We start from the raw sequence: 20110 nt of genomic DNA on the forward strand, positions 1-20110 counted from the left end.
TTTTTATTTGTCAACTGAAAGAAAAGTTAATTTTTAAAAGTTGATTAAATAGGTTATAACCATGACTTTTTTTATGACTTTTACTTTAAAGTCCTTTATTTAATAAATTCAGTCTTTCCTTCCTCCTTCTGTTTACCCTGTCTTGGTTGCCCTAACCATATATGATGCCCTTGTTGCTGATTCACTAGCTCCATTCTCTATGCTTGCTTATAATTTCAGCCTTGACTCACTCATCCTAATTCCTTTGCCTTTTCTGCCTTTTTAAGCTGTCTTACCTTTTTTTATTGATCTGCCCTGTTCCTTGGCCACTGTCTCTTTTTGCTTTTGCCAGTGGATTGAAAATATCTAAAAATAGTCTTAAAATCTTTTATGCTATGGGTTCTGTGGTTCTAATAAAACGCTACAAGGATTTTCAGGACAATTTAGAAAGCCCACAATAACCTCAAAAATAAGACTTTTAAAAAAGTGAAAGAAAAAAGGAAAGAAAGATAAATTTTATATACAAGATATTTACTTTCCTAAATGTACATTAAGGTGTTTTAAAAAGCTATGAACACATGTAAATGTTTTTACATTTAGAAACGTTTCTACTGGCTATGTAGAACAAAATGTATATTTATAAATACTGTTTCATGAAACACAACTTATAATAGATGGTCTCAATGTATATGCATATAAGATTTATGTTACTGAGTTTATTGTAGGCTTTAAACAACAACAACAAAAATCCCAATAAGATAATATGACCTTTTCTAACCAAAGCAGTCAATTTGAAAGTTTGTCAGTAATTAGACTACAGTAACAAAAACAATTCCACACTTATAGAAATCACAAGAACTGGTATGCTAATTGAGTCAAACAATATATATGATTCCCAATTTCTGTTGTTTATCGCATTATCACATGTATGTAGAAACACATATACTCATAATTTTTAGTTAAAGAAACATCATCAAAATGGGTTTATTTCATACCTGTATTGAGCTGATCATTGTGCTAAGGGCAAACACTGTGGCTGAATCTCTCAAAGTTGACTGACTATCAAAGGTTCCCTGAGTATCCATCAATAACACTGCAACCTACAGGCAAGAAGAGTACATTATTGATATTTTATAGAATATCTAGGTCATTAGAGTTACCATAATATTAATATCATAAGAACTAAAGCAAACCATTATTAATGAATACTATTTTAGATAACTTCTTACACATGCCATGAATGCCACAGAAAATAAAAATATTAACCGCTGATTACTATTATAAGTAATTTTTACTAGTAATCCAACACAGCAGAAACTTTATGTAGCAGTGAAACAAAATACAGATGTTACTTGCTGATCTGCTGTTCTATCATCGTTATAATTTTGCCTACCCTCATCACAAGAAAGGGAAACAAAGATCATGCTATAGGATGTTACCCCACTTTAAGCTTCATGTCAAATGGTCAAAATTAATTTTCAAAAGTGCAACTTCAAGGATCCTAAAAAGTAGTAACTGTTATAAGTGAAAACTCAATTTTATTTTGGAAGTTAGCATCATACCTTTTTACCATCAGGTTTATTGATAAGGAAGATTTCACTCCATATCTGAATTCCTGTGGTCTCTCGTTCAGATCCACCTCTCCATGAGAAACCAGTCAGTGGTTCATTGTAATCTCCAACCCAATCAACTGATTCCTATAAAATAATAAAGTCTATGATATGGAACTTGATATGTGTGTATAGTTTTTTCCATTCATTCATTCTGATTCTTATCCCTCTCCGATTCTAGTTAAAAGGAAACAACATATGCACATCTATTGCATTGATACAATCACTTTATTCATCCAAAACATAATTACAGAGGAGCAACCAGCTGCCACATTTTTTATATGTCCTGGGGACATAAAAATGAAAAGATATCATTGCAGACCAGAGGAAATTCACAGCCTAACAGCGAGACAGACGTGCAAACAAACCATTATGATACAATAAATGCATGCCAAAATGGAAGTATATATAATGCATAAATGGTAGCATAGAAAATAAATAATTAACCATTGGTTAGGCAAGACCACATAGGATGTTTGAGCTAAGACTTGAAAAATATTTAGGAATTTTCCAGGGAAGCAAATTTGGAGAAGCCATTCCAGAAAGGAAGGCAGGCAGGCAGGCAGGCAGAAAGGAAGGAAGTGGGGAGCATATTATGCTTTGGTTTTGGGGGAGGAGGAAGCAAGTAGCAGGAAGAGGCTGGACAGACGGCCAGATTCTGAAAGGCCTTGTAAGGTGCTTAAGGGAGTCAGATTTTATCCTGCAGGCAATGGAAAGTTATGAAGAAGCAGAGATGAATTATCATCATAGTTGTGGTAGAAAGATACTATTCTAGAAGTAGGTAGGGCTAGTTAGTAGGGAAGGGAAATGATAGCTAGAAAAGATAAAGGTGGGGGTGCTATAATAAAGGTCAAAAATATGATTGAAGGCCTGACCAGGGCCAGGACAGCAGGAAGGAATAGACAAGTACTGATACAACTGGAGTTTGAGAAGCCAAAGGAAGAGAGAATAGAAAAGTTATCAATTGTTTAAAGGCTGGAGATCAAGTTGGATAAGGCATGGAAAATATCCCATAGATTTAGTAAGTCAGTAATCGGTGACCTTGGTTGATAGTAGTTACCCCCATTTTGATATTTGTTACAGAGAATAAGTTATTAGTTTTAGGAAGATCTCATTAGATAATTCTCCAATCTAAAACCTTACATTAACGAATGCAGAGGAATTTGGGAGAGGACTACTTGGACTGATAAAAAATCTACATAAACTAATTTAAAGAAAAACGTATTTCATTATAGCCTATCTTGTTCTAAAAGGCATTTTAGACCCTTATCAAGAGCTTTGGTTCTTCTGTGAATTTGTTCTATTATCTGGCTCAATAACCTATTCAATCTTATTTCTTCTTCATCTCCAATACTTAATTTCCACACTAGGGAAGAAGGTGTACACTCTGTTTAATACATATATCACACTTATTCCTCATAGTCCAGAATGTCCATTCTTCCTTTTCTGGTCCAGATCCACATATCTTCAAAATCTATTCTAACTCCCAATATCTCTATGAAGCTTTCTCCAGTTACTTTTGCCTACAATATGCCCTTCCCTGAACTACACTTAGAAATACATCTATCAGGCTGGGCATGGTGGCTCATGTCTGTAATCTCAGCACTTTGGGAGGCTGAGGCAGGTGGATCACAAGGTTAGGAGTTTGAGACCAGCCTGGTCAACATAGCGAAACCCTGTCTCTACTAAAAATACAAAAAATTAGCCAGTTGTGGTGGCGCATGCTTGTAATCCCAGCTACTTGGGAGGCTGAGGCAGGAGAATCCTTGAACCCAGGAGGCAGAGGTTGCAGTGAACCAAGACTGTGCCACGGCATTCCAGCCTGGGTAACAAGAGTGAAACTCCGTCTCAAAAAAAAAAAAAAAAAAAAAAAAGAAAAGAAAAGAAAAAAATATCGATCACCATATCACCATGTAATGGTGCCTTAAATATTTCACCTATCATTATTCTGTCTCCTTGGCCAAACCGTGAGATGCCTAAGTGCAAAATCTATGGTATGTTTTCTTTGGTATCCACCATAGTGCCTAGCACAATCTAGGACATTTAGCAGGTAGTCAATAAATAATTACTATTGAGGTAGAAATTGAAATTTTTCCAATAAGGTATTACCTGGAAAAATGTCTTGGGATGCATACTTCAATGAATAAATTGTGATTATTATTAATTAGCATAATAACATTTCCATAACATTCACTCTGGGTCAATGATCCATATTGAGATATTCATAAAAACCCTAAGCCTGAAAAATAACCTTGAAGGACAAGGAAAACACGCCCAGCTAATTTTTGTGTTTTTTTTTAGTAGAGACGGGGTTTCACCATGTTGGCCAGGATGGTACTGATCTCTTGACCTTGTGATCCACCCGCCTCGGCCTCCCAAAGTGCTGGGATTACAGGCGTGAGCCACAGTGCCCGGCCAGCAATTTATTTTCAAATGCATCAAAGAATAACTTGGAGTGATGGCTGGAAAGAGGGATGAATAGAAGGAGTCATAAGTGATAAAGCAGGAATACTAATGTTAATGGTAGAATCTGGGTGGTGGATAACAAGATGTTTAGTATAAAATTTTTTTAACTTTGCTATACGCTTGAAATATCTCATACTAATGTTGGAAAAAAGTGATTACAATACAAAAGTTATGTGACACTTTAAACACTGTAACATTTAAGTTTATAATCAGAATATTCTGTGCCTATTTTTAAAAGAATAAAAATATAAGTTATATTCTAAGGGAAATGCTGCAAAGCAGCTTCAGAGAAAATTGGTCTGTGTAGTTTGGTCCCCAAAGCACTGAGGTTGGAATGGTTACACCACAGCATTTCTTTAGCTGGTTCATATATAGGGTACATAATAATAGAAATGAAAATCTTGAACACCATGAAATAAAAACACTAAGTGACAGAAGCACAGAAGAAAGAAAACTTTTTAAAGTACTTCCTGCATACCTGGTTGTACATGTATCTCAACATGAAGTCCATCAGGAATGATTTTCCTTTTCTAAACGCTCCAGCAACAGATACAGCAACAACCTCCTTGTCTCTGACAGCCTCTGAGAGAAGGATCCGATTTAACGCAGTTTCATCTAACTCAAAGGAATGGTCATCTTTGACAATGAGGACTTGGACTGGTCCTGCCTTTTTCACTGGCTCCTCCTCTTCTGAGCTCCATTCATATGCCTTTTCCGAAAATCCACCTGTTGAACAGAGCAGTGACTGGTTCAGCTAATCATCTCAAAGTGCCAAGAAATGTATACGTACCTCTTAACTATCAAACATCCGACACAGGAGCATACTGGAATTAGAAATGCTCATTTTATGCCGGGTGCAGTGGCTCATGCCTGTAATCCTAGCACCTTGGGAGGCTGAGGTGGGAGGATCGCTTGAGCCCAGGAGTCAGGAACACCCTGGGCAACATAGTGAGATCTTGTCTATACAAAAAATTTTAAAATTCGCCAGGTGTGGTAGCACATGCCAGTTGTCCCAGCTCTCAGGAGGCGGGGGTGGGAGGATCACTTGAGCCCAGGAGGTCAAGGCTACAGTGAGATATGATTGTGCCACTGCACTCCAGCCTGGGCAACAGAGGGAGACCCTGTCTCAAAAAAGAAAGAGAAAAAAAGAAAGAAAGAAATGTTTGTTTTAATGACATATTTTAATGTCATTCACACTATATCCCAGAAGGACTTACATTTGTTCTTTCTGATCATATGACTGAATCAAAAAAATTTTTCAAGAAAACTCTAAGTCAGTGCAGATGTCTCTGTCTGCTGAGTCAGAAAGAAAATCAAAGCAAAGCACTCTACTTTTGGAGCAGAGGAATAAAATGGTTGTAGTTCACACTTTCTTTATCCCCTAGAAATAGCTTATTTACATAAAGGATCCTTGCAATACTTTTTATTTTTTTTTATTTTTTTTTATTTTTTATTTATTTTTTTTTTTTTGAGACGGAGTCTCGCTCTGTCGCCCAGGCTGGAGTGCAGTGGCGCAGTCTCGGCTCACTGCAAGCTCCGCCTCCCGGGTTCACGCCATTCTCCCGTCTCAGCCTCTCCGAGTAGCTGGGACTACAGGCGCCCACCACCACGCCCGGCTAATTTTTTGTAGTTTTAGTAGAGACGGGGTTTCACCGTGGTCTCGATCTCCTGACCTCGTGATCCACCCGCCTCGCAATACTTTTTAAAGCTGAACATATATAAGAAGAAATACATAGAAGGGCTCAGAATCACAGATTCTCAAGCATGCTATTGGTATTATTATAGATGAGGAAACTAAAGCCAAAGATGTGACTGACCTTGCCCAAGAGATGGAAATGGAATTTAGAAGGAAGGAAATGGTAGATTTCCTCATATAGGATTTCTATATCTTTCTCATGTTATTTATTTAATCTTTGTAATGTTCCAGTACAGTATTTATTATTATCTGTATTTTTGACACATGAGAAAATTAAGAATCTAATTAAATTTCCCAAGAGCACAACTATTAGAAAGTGACAGATTACAGGTCCAAGTTCACATGGACAGTAACTGCCAACCTGGGATTAGATTGCAAGAGTCAAAACTTTCATCCCAGATCTTTCTACTACAATTAAAAAAAAAAAAATTCTGCCTGTTTGGTAGCAGTCAAATAACTTTTGGACAATACATACATAGGCTTGTTTGCTTTATATCATAAGAACAGAAAGTCTATACATACACCAATTAATTCCTCAGATCAGATATATGACCTAGCCTCAAAGAAACCCTCAATAATTGCTATTGTAGAAATCTTAATCCCCAATGTTAGAGATGAGGCCTTTGGGAGGCCTTAGATTAGGCTTAGATTAAGTCACGAGGGTCTCCCATCATAGAGTTAGTTCCCTTATAAGGCAATTAAGGAATCAGAGCCTCTTTTCTCTGAATTATGAGGATACATGAAGAAAGCAGTCTATGAACCAGGAGGAAGACCCTTACAAAAAAACCCAGCCCTGCTGGCACTCTCATCTCATCTAGCTGCCAGAACTGTGAGAAATAAATGTTTGTTGTTTAAGCCACCCCAGTCTATGATTTTCTGTTACAGCAGCCCAAAGTGACTAAGACAATGATAGTAATTTTGAAACAAACTGGACTCTTAAATAATCTTTTATCTAAATTTTTGAAAATATCTTTAGGTAGACATTCTTCATGATGTCTATTTGATAAGAAGTTTTATAACTAGATAAAAGCAAGGCAATCATCTCTTGGCATAATTTTAAATAAGTCTTCAGATCACATTGATATATATATATCACATTGATAACTTTACTGCTGTTCATCTATAAAATAAAGCTATTGAAATACTGAAAATATATAATTTTAGTTTTGCATGAGTAGAGATAAACATACACCACTATTTTCTGAACAATCGTACAAAGCATCTAGAGACAACAGACCATTGCCTATAGCCACGAATCAGAGTTGTTCTCTCTGCAAAGTTAAGAAAAGTTGACTTTTTATCTGAAAGATAATAGCTTCTATATTGCCATTTCACAGGTGCCGGAGTCAGAGAGCCTTTGTTTAAACCCCAGCCTTACAATTTACAACATAAAGTTGTGGAAATTATTTAGCTTCCCAATGGCTCATTATGCTCCATTTTAAAAAGATTAATAATGGTACCCATATCAGAAAGCCTTTGTGAAGACTAAACAAAGTAATTTCCATTAAATAAAGATTGAAGAATCTGACAAATGGTACATGCTTAATGAATGGTGACTGTTATTAATACTATTATCTATTCATGTCTGATTACAGTCCTACCTACCACCTAATTTCAGTCTCAGTACAAAGGCCCTTTTTGAGAATAGCAAATACACATTTTATTTGATGACGCTCCTTGCCTATGATTTAATTATGATCTGAGCATGCAAATGTGAATCATGGACCCAAGCTAGACATAATATTTTGGATAGAGAAACAGCTTCGGGGCAGAAAACTAGATCATAACTTTCTATAGACTGAAATAATTGTTTGTAACAAACTACACTTATGCAAAAGGTACTCGAGAATGCACATAGAAATGGAATTTCTGGGTTGTAAGTTTTCCAAATATTCAACTTTAAAACATGGAGCAAAATTGTCTTTTTCTAAGTGGCTATATGAATGTTTCACTTCCGCCAGCAATTTAACATCCTATTGATCCATATCCTTTCTAACACTTGGTTTTGTCTGACTTTGTTTTTGTCAATTGCAGAGGTATAAAATGGTATCTCACTGTGGTCTTGATATACATTTCTCTAATTGCTAATAAGATAAGCATCTCTTTTTATCCATTTTTCTATTAGGTAGTTTCTTTTTCTTACTGATTTGTAGTTCTTTATGTATTTTGAATGCTATCCCTTTGTTAGTTACATGCATAGCAAGAGTCTTCTAGTTTCTAAGAGCTTGCCTTTTCATTTTCCTTAAGCTATAATTGATGAAAAGGCATTCTTAATTTTAATGTAATAGATTTTATTAATATTTTATTTTATGGTTAACATTTTGTATACCATGTTTAAGAAATGATTCCATATGCAAGATCTGAAAGATAGTCACATATATTCTATTTTATTTTATTTTTTATTTATTTATTTATTTATTTATTTATTTTTGAGACAGAGTCTCACTCTGTCGCCCAGGCTGGAGTGCAGTGGCGCGATCTCGGCTCACTGCAAGCTCCGCCTCCCGGGTTCACGCCATTCTCCTGCTTCAGCCTCCTGAATAGCCAGGACTACAGGCGCCTGCCACCATGCATTTTTTTTTTTTTTTTGTATTTTTAGTAGAGACAGGGTTTCACCATGTTAGCCAGGATGGCCTCGATCTCCTGACCTCGTGATCCGCCCGCCTCGGCCTCCCAAAGTGCTGGTATTACAGGCGTGAGCCACCGTGCCCGGCCAATAGTCACATATATTCTTCTAAATGTATTTGTTTTTTGTTTTTTGAGACAGGGTCTCACTCTGTTACCCAGACTGGAATGCAGTGGTGTGATCTCAGCTCACTGCAACCTCTGCCTCCTGAGCTCAATCGGTCCTCCCACCTCAACCTCCCGAGTAGATGGGACTACAGGCACACACCACCACCAAGTCCCACTAATTTCTGTATTTTTTGTAGAGATGGGGTCTCACCATGTTGCTCAGGCTGGTCTCGAATTCCTAGACTCAAGTGATCCACCTGCCTTGGCCTCCCAAAGTGCTGGCACTACAGGCATGAACCACAGTGCCCGGCCTTTTCTAAGTTTTAAAGTTTGCTTTTGATACTTAGGTTCCGAGTCCATCAGAAGTTGTTACTTGTAGGGTGGAAGATAGAAAGCCATTTTTTTTTTTAAATATGAGAAGCAAATTTTTTCAGAGCTCTGTCAAAGCCCCTTCTTTCCTCAAGTGGTCTGCCATGAGATCTTTGTCATAAGTAAGAGTTTTACACACACACACACACACACACACTGACTCATTTCTGAGTTCTCAATTCTGATCCACTCATCAATTTGTCTACACTAGCACCAATATTACACTATCCTAACCAAAATAGCTTTATAAAAAGTTATATATAGTATGGCAAGCACCTCTTATCCTTCTAATTATTATTGGTCTTGGCTATTTTAATCCTTTCCATATAAATATTAAAATCAATCTGTTAGTTGAACTCTTTACTGAAGTTACATTTATAGATCAGTTTGAAATGAATCAATACCTTCATGCTATTAAGTCTTCCAATACATTAACATGATCTAGCTCTCCATCTATGTTTGGTCTTTAATTCCCTTCGGTAATGTTTTTATAATTTGGGGGAGTAGGAAGAGGTTTATTACATTTAGTCCCAGGTGCACTGTAGTTTTTGTTGCTAACTATGACTGGTTTATTTGTTGTTGTTTTAGTTATATTTTCTAATTGTTGCTTGGATAAAGAACTATAATTAGCTTTAATGCATTGGTCTCATATTTAAGCATTTACTAAACTTTATTATTTCCTGTAAAATTTATGTAGATAGTTTTGGGTTTTTTTTAATGTAGAAACAGAAATACAATTTTCAAATAATGACAGTTTTCAACTTTTCAATCTTCATGTATGTCTTTTCTTTTTCTTAACTTATTAGACTTTCAATGCAATGTTGAATAGAGGGGGTGATAATGGGCATAACTTTTGATTTCAGTAGGCATGACTTCCTGATTTTAAAGGGAATGTCTCCAATATTTGCCTATTGGGGTTACTTTTGTTACAGTTTTGTTGGGCTTGGTTTGGTAGATACATTTTATCATATCAGATGAAGGAAATTCTATGTGTAGTTTACTAAGAGTTTCTAAAAATCACAAACAAATAATGGATTTTATCAAATAATCTCTTCTGCATCTATTGAGGTGATCACAGCTTTTCACGCCCAACATATCAATGTAGCAAATAATATATATATGCGCTTTTTATATAAACCAAATAGTCTCAGGGTATAGTATAATGTTGGATTCAGTTTGCTAAGATTTTGTTTAGGAATTGTGCATATATATTCATAAATGAGTTTCCTATGACTTTCTTTTCTTATTTTGTCCTTGGGTGGTTTTATTATATAAGTTGTGCATATATATTCATAAATGAGTTGCCTGTGACTTTCTTTTCTTATTTTGTCCTTGGGTGGTTTTATTATATAAGTTATGCAAGCTTTATCAAATGAATTGGCAGCTGGGCAATTGGTGGTGGCTCACGCTTGTAATCCCAGCACTTTGGAAGGCTGAGGTGGGCGGATCATTTGAGGTCAAGAATTTGAGACCAACCTGGCCAAGATGGTGAAACCCCGTCTCTACTAAAAAAAAAAAACACAAAAATTATCTGGGCATGGTGGTGTGTGCCTGTAGTCCCAACTACTGGGAGGCTGAGGCAGGAGAATCACTTGAACCCAGGAGGCGGAGGTTGCAGCGAGCCGAGATCACACCACTGCACTCCAGCCTGGGTGACAGAGTGAGACTTTGTCTTACAAAAAAAAAAAGAGAGAAAAGTTTGTAATGAAAGATTGGAGTGAACAGTTCTTTGAAATTTTGATAGAACTCACCTGTAAAACTTTGTGAACCTGGTGTTTTCTTTGTGAGATGATTTTTAACTGTCACTTCAATTTCTTTTGTTGAGAAAATAAATTTCTCAACAAAAGAAATTTTGTTGTGCGATCTCGGCTCACTGCAACCTCTGCCTCCCGGGTTCAAGCAATTCTCCTGCCTCAGCCTCCCAAGTATCTGGGACTACAGGCACGTGCCACCACACCCGGCTAATTTTTTGTATTTTTAATAGAGATGGGGTTTCACCATGTTGGCCAGGGTGGTCTCAAACTCCTGACCTCAAGTGATCCACCCGCCTCGGCCTCCCAAAGTGCTAGGATTACAGTCGTGAGCCACCGCGCCTGGCATCTTCAATTTCTTTAATAGTTATGATTGCTATTGTGGTATTAGTACCAATAAAGCTTGATAGTTCTTGAGATACTTCTAGTTCATTCTATCTTTCTAAGAATTTTCTTTTCACTGTCTTAAAATTCAGACAAAAATCAGTAAATATGCAGATTTGAACAGCATCATTAGCCAGCCTTACCTATCTGACATCTAGTAATTATAGAGCCACACATTCTTTTTAAGTTCATATGGAATATTTACCAAATAGCCTATGTACTGGTTTATAAATCAGATCTCAATAAACTTCAAAGAATTACAATAATAAAGAATATGATATCTCATCACAAAGGAATTAAACTAGAAATCAGTAGCAATAAGATATTAAGAAAATCTCTAAATGTTTGGAAATTAAGCAATAAATCTAAATAACCTATGGAATAAAGAAGCAAGTATAATGAAAACTAGAAAACATTGTGAACTAAATGATCTGATGAATGTTCTATTTGTCAATTTGTCATTGACAGCACCAATACTATACTATATTCATTAAAATAGCTTTATGAAAAGCCGTTATATATTAATAGGACAAGCCCTCTTATCTTCTAACTACTATCAGTCTTGGCTATTTTGACCCTTTTCATACAAATATTAAAGCAATATGTTAGGTCATAGTATCTTATTTATACTGAAATATTTAAAATATGACATAAAAAAGCTGCTTAGCCATAAAAAATGATGAGTTCGTGTCCTTTGTAGGGACATGGATGAAACTGGAAAACATCATTCTCAGTAAACTATCGCAAGGACAAAAAACCAAACACCGCATGTTCTCACTCATAGGTGGGAATTGAACAATGAGAACTCATGGACACAGGAAGGGGAACATCACACTCCGGGGACTGTTGTGGGGTGGGGGGAGGGGGGAGGGACAGCATTAGGAGATACCCCCAATGCTAAATGGCGAGTTAATGGGTGCAGGAAATCAACATGGCACATGGATACATATGTGACAAATCTGCACATTGTGCACATGTACCCTAAAACCCTAAAGTATAATTAAAAAAAAAAAAAAAAAAAAGCTGCTTAGAGGAAACTTACACTTTGAAATGCATAAAGTAGTAAAGATGTTTGAAAAAATCATAAGCTACTATCTATGTCAAGAAACAGTAAAAAGAATATCAAATTAGATTCAAAGACAAGAAAAGATAGGAAATAATGGTCAAAAATAAATGAACTAGAAATCGAGATCAGTGAGATTAACTTAATAATATAAGACTGATCAAAGAAAATAAGAGAAAAATCCCACAAATTACTCATATTAGATATTAAAAAAAGATACTATAGTTCCTACAGATATTTTTAAAATAATATGGGGATATTATGAGTAATTTTATGACAATAAATTTGATAACTCTGGCCGGGTGCGGTGGCTCACGCTTGTAATCCTAGCACTTTGGGAGGCCGAGGCGGGCGGATCACGAGGTCGGGAGATCGAGACCACGGTGAAACCCTGTCTCCACTAAAAATACAAAAAAATTAGCCGGGCGTGGTAGCGGGCACCTGTAGTCCCAGCTACTCGGAGAGGCTGAGGCAGGAGAACGGCGTGAACCCAGGAGGCAGAGCTTGCAGTGAGCCGAGATTGCGCCACTGCACTCCAGCCTGGGAGACAGAGCAAGACTCCGTCTCAAAAAAAAAAAAAAAAAATTTGATAACTCTGATGAAATGAACAAATTCAAAGTATCACATTAAAAAACCACATAAGACAAATAACTATGAATACTGTTATACCTAGAAAAAATTAAATTCATAATTTAAAACCTTCATGCAAAGGAAACTCCAGGCTCAGCTTCCCTGGTGAACTCTTCTAAACATTTGGAAAACAACAAAGAGCAATCTTACACAAACTTCTAAGAAACAGAAAATAAGAGACCATTCTCAACTTATTTTATAATGTCAGACTAACTCTGAAACCAATAACTGACAAGGACATTATGAAAAAGGAAAATCATAAGCCAGTATCTGTCATCAAGATAAACTCAAAAGCTCTAAACAAAATACAGCAAATAAAATCCAGACATAAATTTTTTAAATATCACAAACACATGGTATCTATTATAGGAATTCAAGGTTAATTTAACATTCAGAGACAATTAATGTAATTCACCACATTGCATAACAGAGACAGACATATGATTATTTCAGTAGATGCATAAAAGTGGGTATGAAAATGTAATAGTCACTCCCAATTAAAGAAAGAACACAAAACCAAAAAACCTCTCAGCAAAGTAGGAATAGAAGAAAAATTCCTTAATCTAATAAATGGTATTTACAAATATAGCTAATGTTACATTTACTGTTAAAATACTGAAAAGCTTTCTCCCGAAGTCAGTGAAAACCCATGTTTAGACACAAACCTGCACAAATATGTTTACAGCAGTTTTATTCATATTTGCTAAAAACTGTGAACAACCCAAATTTCCTTTAACTAGCAAATGGATAAATAACTGTGATACATTCAACTTTAGAGTTGACTCTAAAGAGATAGAGAAAATTATCTGGGGTAATGGAACAGTTCTAAATACTGATTGTGGTAGTCATAACGTGACTATATAAATTTCTCACAAGTCACAGAGCAGTAGATTAAAAAAGTGAATTTTACTGTATGTAGATTATAACAATTATTTTTAGTGAGAAAAAATATTTTCATAGCATTATAAAACCTGATCATCTAGTAATCAATCTAAGTGATGTGTTGGCAAGTGTTTAACAACCAGCTCTTAGCAGTGGGTAGGTGGGGAAAATTCCTGATTTGTGACATTTGCCAATTTCTGTGATACGAACACTACCACCATGGCCTACTTCAGTCTCACAATGTGATTTACTGAATGTGGAGCCAGGAAGAGATGTACCTGATCAGCTCTCATGAACTAGTAGGAGCTGGCTCCAACATACCACTGAAATCTAATGAAAGACATTTAAGACCTCTGCAGAAAAATATGTAACATTACTGAAAGAGGGATATACATGTTCTCAGATTAGAAAGCTCTATATTGTAAATGTGTCGATGCACCCCATTAATCAATAGATTGATTATAACCCAAATCAAATTCTCAGCAATCTTTCTTGTACAAATTAACAAGCTTATTTCTCTGCTGCATAAATCTTTATTATGCAAATTAATAAGCTTGTATGGAAAGGCAAAAAGCCAAGAATAACAAAGACAACCTTGAAAAGGAACAAAATTGGGGGACTTACACTAACAGACACCAATAGATAATTAAAATCTACAGTAATTAAGACAGAGTGATATTATCACAAGTATAAACAAACAGACCAATAGAAAAGACTACAGACCCACACATATACAATCATCTGATTTACAACAAAGGTGCCACTGCAATAAATGAGAAAAGGAGATCTTTTCAATAAATGATGCTAAATTAATTGAATATTCATGTGTGGGGAAAATGAGCCATCACTCTTAGCTCTCACCATACACAAAAATCAGTTCCAAATAAATCACAGACCTACGCCTGGTGGAGGAGAAGTGGACAAAAGATACAAATAAGCAACTGACAAAACCCACAATATTAAATGACTCCATAAATATAAAAAGATATTCACTGTCATGCAAATAAAAATGAAAAAATATATTGATAACTTTTTCACATATTGGATTTACAAAGATCAAAAGTGTAATAATTCTTTTCATTAGTTCAGATGTAAACTCATACTCACAGATACTACAGGTGGGAATTAAAATGGATACGGCATTTTTGGGCTGCAATTTGGCAAATAACTACGAAAAACACAAATATATGTATTCCTGACCCAGCAATGCTATTTCAAAGAATTCATTTGCAGATATACTCATACATATGCAAAACACCAGAAACAATGTAAATGTCCATCAGTGAGGGACTGATTAGTAAATTATGGTTCATCCTCTTGTGAAATATAATTGTAAAGAGTGAGGAAGTTCATTTGGAACAATTGCCCAATATATATCATAAGAAATAACTCAAGGCATAATACAGTGTGTACAATATGGCCTAACGCTGAAAAAAAAGTGTGTGAGAGAGTGTGTTTGGCATGTTTAAGAAAAGCAAGTAGTACAGTATGCATGGAGCAGGTTGAAAAGGTTATGAGGGGCCAGGTCAGGAAGAGGAAGACAGAGCACAAATCTGAAAGGATTTGGAACAGAGCGGATATTATGGGTGAGAGTAATGGAAAACACTTCAGTGGATGTTGGTATCTGATTATCCTTTCCTTCTCTGCCTTTGTATACTAGGTGTGGGTTAGGTAGATAACTGTGAACTTTACATTTATATGTTCAAGGCTCTTGAAGAGTTACACATGGAATTAATGAAGAGGAGGGAGACTGTCTATTAACTATGACTTACATAGGCTACAAAATAAAACAAATACCTGAGTTGTGATATTTGTTTATCACTCAGTATCAAATACTGAGATGCTTTATACAAAGAAGTCTCATTCTGTCTATGTAAGCAAAATACCATATTAAATATTCCTTCTTGGTATATAGACTTTTAAAAATACAGAAATCATTTGTTATTAAATTAGAGAATAAATAATAGAATAGAATGAATTTGTGGAATATTTATAAATATATAGCCATTAGTTTGTATGTCACTTAAAGTTAAGAAAGAAACCTATCATTAACATCACCCCATACATATAATTATGGTAATCAACATTTACATATAAAAGTGTTTAGAAAAGCTACAATCTAAATGACTATCAACTAATAAATGGACAGATAAAATGTGGTATATCCATACAATGAAATATTATTCAGCAATAAAAAGAAATGCAGTACCAATACATGCTATAATAGGATGAATCCTGAAAACACTATGTTAAGAAGCCAGTAACAAAGGACCACATATTGTATAATTCTATTTACATAGAAATGTATAGAATTAGGCAAATTTATAGAAACAGAAAGTAGATTGGTGGTTACCCAGAGCTGGGGAGTAGGAAGGGTATGGAGGGTGATGGCTAACAGATACAAGGTTTCTTTTAGGAGCTAATGAAAATGTTCTAAAATTATAATAATTTCAGAATTATATATACTAAATATACTCTGAATATACTAAAACCAGTGAATTCTGCACTTTAAATGGGTGAATTATGTGGAATATAAATTATATTTCAATAAAACTGTTAAAAAAACTATTTAGAAAACTTCAGTTTCTGTAAAATAACAAAACCGAAAAACTAGACTAAAAATATTTAGAGAGCAGAGACTGTCTTATTCATCTTTGTATTTCTTAAAAACTTATAGCCCGGGCACAGTGGCTCAGACCTGTAACCCCAGCACTTTGGGAGGCCAAGGCGGGGCAGATTACTAAGTCAGGAGATCAAGACCATTCTGGCTAACACGGTGAAACCCTGTCTCTACTAAAAATACAAAAAATTAGCCGGCGTGGTGGCATGTGCTTGTAGTCCCAGCCACTCGGTAAGCTAAGGCAGGAGAATTGCTTGAACCCGGGAGGTGGAGGTTGCAGTGAGCTGAGATTGCACCACTGCATTCCAGCCTGGGTGACAGAGCAAGACTCCATTTCAAAAACAAAAACAAACAAACAAAAACTTATAACAGAAGTTCATCACAGTAGGTGCTCAATAAATATTTACATAAATTTAATACAAATAACTGAAAAATATTGGACTTCAGGGTATTACTAAGAACAAATGTTATGCACTCGACTCATTATTCATAACTATATATTATCTACACAATAAATATTATCCTTGTTAATCTAAAATAGGCTGGGCATGGTGGCTCATATCTGTAATCCCAGCACTTAGGGAAGATGAGGCAGGAGGATCGGTTGAGCTCTGGAGTTCTAGATAAGCCTAGGCAACATAGCAAGGTGCCATCTCTACAAAAAAATTAAAATATTAGCCAAGCATGGAGGCACATGCCTGTAGTCCTAGTTACTCGGGAGGCTGAGGCCGAAGGATCACTTGGGTCCAGAAGTATCAGATTATAGTGATCTATGATCATGCAACTGTACTTCAACCTGGGCAACATAATGAGACCCTGTCTCTAAACATTTTTTTTACATTCAAAAATCCTTTGGAATGCATAACAAGTTTCCTCAGCACCAGATTTCTTTTTTCTTAAATATGTTTTGCTAAATTAAACTCAGTTTCAATTCCCAGAATACTATGCAAATCCTAAAAGAGAGGGGGCAGGAAACAGGTCAGAAGTAAACCAGATGGAAACTAGCCCTTTAGTATGAATAATACAAATGTACAGCTCACAAGGAAGGAAAGAACCAACTATACAGATGCGCCTCAACTTACAATAGGGTTACATCCTGTTAAACCCATCGTAAGTTGAAAATATATGTTGAAAATGCATTTGATACACCTAACCTCCTGAACATTACAGCTTAATCTACCCTACCTTAAACATCCTCAAAACACTTACATTAGCCCACAATTGGGTGAGATAATCTAACACAAAGCCTATTTTATAATAAAGTGTTGAATATCTTATGTAATTTATTGAATACTATACTGAAAGTGAAAAAAGAATGGTTATATGGGTACTTGAAGTATGATTTCTACTGAATAGGTATCACTTTCACACCACTGTAAAACTGAAAACCCATAGGTCAAACCATCACAAGTTGAGGATAGTCTGTATATCATTTCACCTTTTTATATACTTGGTCTTATATTCAATCACTATAGGGACTTTGGGGACTTTTTCATTCTATGTGGTGTTCTGAGTTACTGGAAGCTGGCACTCAGCTACTGAATTTAGCCATGTAGAAGGGGAATCTTCAAAAATGTCAAATGTGGAGAATAATCATATTCATATACTAGAAATGCTGTGGAAGTGTATTTCTAATTTTCTTAATTGTAAACTTTGTAAAAAAAAAAATCTATCTTTCTAGCATAAACTAAGTAAGATGACAAACTCTGGGTATATTGCAGCCATTATAGAGAAAAAAACATACCACCAAGGAAACTATCTCTTGGCAACTAAAATTAAAAAGAACTATTACTTTTTCTTAAACTATTTATGTCTCTTCCTAGCAATAGAACTTAAAGAGAATGACATAAAAAAAATTGTGTGAATGAAAAACTGAGAACGACTTCCAAAGTAACAGCAAAAGAGTTTATACAGAGACAAACAGAGATAAGGAAACAAAAACAAAATACTAACTCATAAATGTGAATCTTCAGAATGTTAGAACAACAGTATTGATATAGGATTATACGTAATAGATCTCAAAACACTTCCGTACAGACTCTCAGATAGCTCTGCTGTTAATGATAGCCTTGAAGAAGAGGGTTAAAAGGATTAATGCAGATCCTGCAACATGAAGGCCTTGGAAGAAGTTAAGTCAGTCATTTATATAACAAGCTATTTATTTACATTGGACACAAAAGAATTTCATAAACCATTCAATGGATGTCTCTAGAAGAACAATGACATGATGATGAGGGCACTGTGCATGTGTGTGTATGTGTGTGTGTAGAAAAGTAAGTCACTAATAAAAATAGAAATAGAAATGGCTAATAGACATGGGGGGAAAGCTAAGTCTTTCTAGTAATTAAAGACAAACTAATTAAAATAGATAGCCTTCCTAAATCAAGGACCAGAGAGAGGGGAAAAAAGAAGATAGTCTTTTTGGCTATCATAACTAGTAAAAGCTAATACATATATATGTGTATATATATACGTATATATATATACGTATATATATACACACACACACACTCAGTATTGAAAACAATGAAAAACATTTAAAAATACACATACCTTTTAATAAAACAATTCCATGTGTATTTATTTACATAGAGGTTCATGATAACATTATTTACATAGTGACAAATTGGAAACAATCTAAATGTCTAACTGTAGGATATTGTACATAAATTATTTCACAGCTCTATTATACAAGATATGGAGCCATTCGAAATCATGGTATAGAAAAAAACCTAATCATAAGAAAATATGTTCACATGTTTTAAGAAAAACAGACGGAAGGCACAATTCCCACTAAGAAAAACAAATACATATGCCTCTGTAGTCACTGAAAAAAGTCAGTTTTAGACACAGTTGTTTTCTAAAGAATTACGTGGTCCTTTAATCATCTTTGAGTCAGCTATATTGAAAATGGATGATTACTCTTTGTGCTGAATTTTGTCTGTGTCATGCTCAATCATTCTAAGCTGTTCTCTATATTGCAGAGATTGGAAATACACTGCAGAGACTGAAACTACAGCACTACAATTCTTGCAATCCTTTCTTGGGAGAGCTCTTGTTTAGATTTTGCCAGTGAAAAGCATTCATGACTTTTGGAAGACAGGGTGAAGGAAAAGCCATTATTGCTTTCTAACAGAAAGAATAGATATGTGAACTGACAGCAGCCATTGAGACTTGCAGCACATGGCAAAGGCACAGAACTACACCAATTTGTGGACAGTAGCTAACACTTCCACCAGATAATCAGGCACTTGGAAGAAATATGTGATAGAGCTTTGGAACAGGCATGGAGTATGAGGATATTCAGTCCCAGGTGAATGTCCTCCAAAGGGCATTCACTGCTGAGGAGCCTCTAGGTAATTAGGTACACAAGGTGACTCATTTTATGGATATCAGTCAGTCTCCTTCCCCAGCTACCCCAGCTCAGTAGTACCAGAAACTAAACCAGCAAAAGAAACATAAAGCATCTACATTAATATCAGATAAAATAGACTTCAGGGCAAAAAGTATCATGAGAGATAAAGAGGTTTGTGGCATAAAAATAAAAGGTTAAACTCATTAGGAAGATGTAACAATTCCACATTTGAGCGCACTTTACATAGCTCAAAGGTCTATGAGCAAAATAACAGAACAGAAGGGGAAATTGACAAATCTACTTCATGTTTTTTTAAAAAACATATCTGAGAACTTTAAAGTATCTATCAGATATCAGTATTTGGTAGATAAAGCAGTCCAAAATCAGAGTATAGAAGATATGAACAATACATTTAGTAGGTTTGAGCTAATGGACATATATTGCATACTGCATCAAAAATCAGAAAACATGAAATGCTTTTCAAATGTACATGAGATATTTATAAAAATTAAAAATGCATTAGTACATAAATCGAATTTCAACCAAGTTCAAAGCATGGGTGTTCTATGAAC

At 35.4% G+C, this 20110-nt stretch overlaps 1 protein-coding gene across 3 annotated transcripts in view; it reads right to left on the reverse strand.

Moving 5' to 3' along the window:
- Window positions 1-20110, reverse strand: part of ATL1 (atlastin GTPase 1) — a 101496-nt gene that overhangs the window by 40777 nt on the left and 40609 nt on the right. For all 3 annotated transcript variants that reach the window (XM_055289438.2, XM_055289435.2, XM_055289437.2), the window contains 3 exons: window positions 4534-4781; window positions 1542-1676; window positions 975-1079 (listed from right to left, as the gene is read on the reverse strand). In XM_055289438.2, coding sequence (XP_055145413.1) covers window positions 975-1079; window positions 1542-1676; window positions 4534-4781 — 488 coding nt within the window. The remainder of the gene's footprint in view (window positions 1-974; window positions 1080-1541; window positions 1677-4533; window positions 4782-20110) is intronic.

This window comes from Symphalangus syndactylus, chromosome 8 (assembly GCF_028878055.3).
Source record: "Symphalangus syndactylus isolate Jambi chromosome 8, NHGRI_mSymSyn1-v2.1_pri, whole genome shotgun sequence".
NCBI lineage: Eukaryota > Metazoa > Chordata > Mammalia > Primates > Hylobatidae > Symphalangus > Symphalangus syndactylus.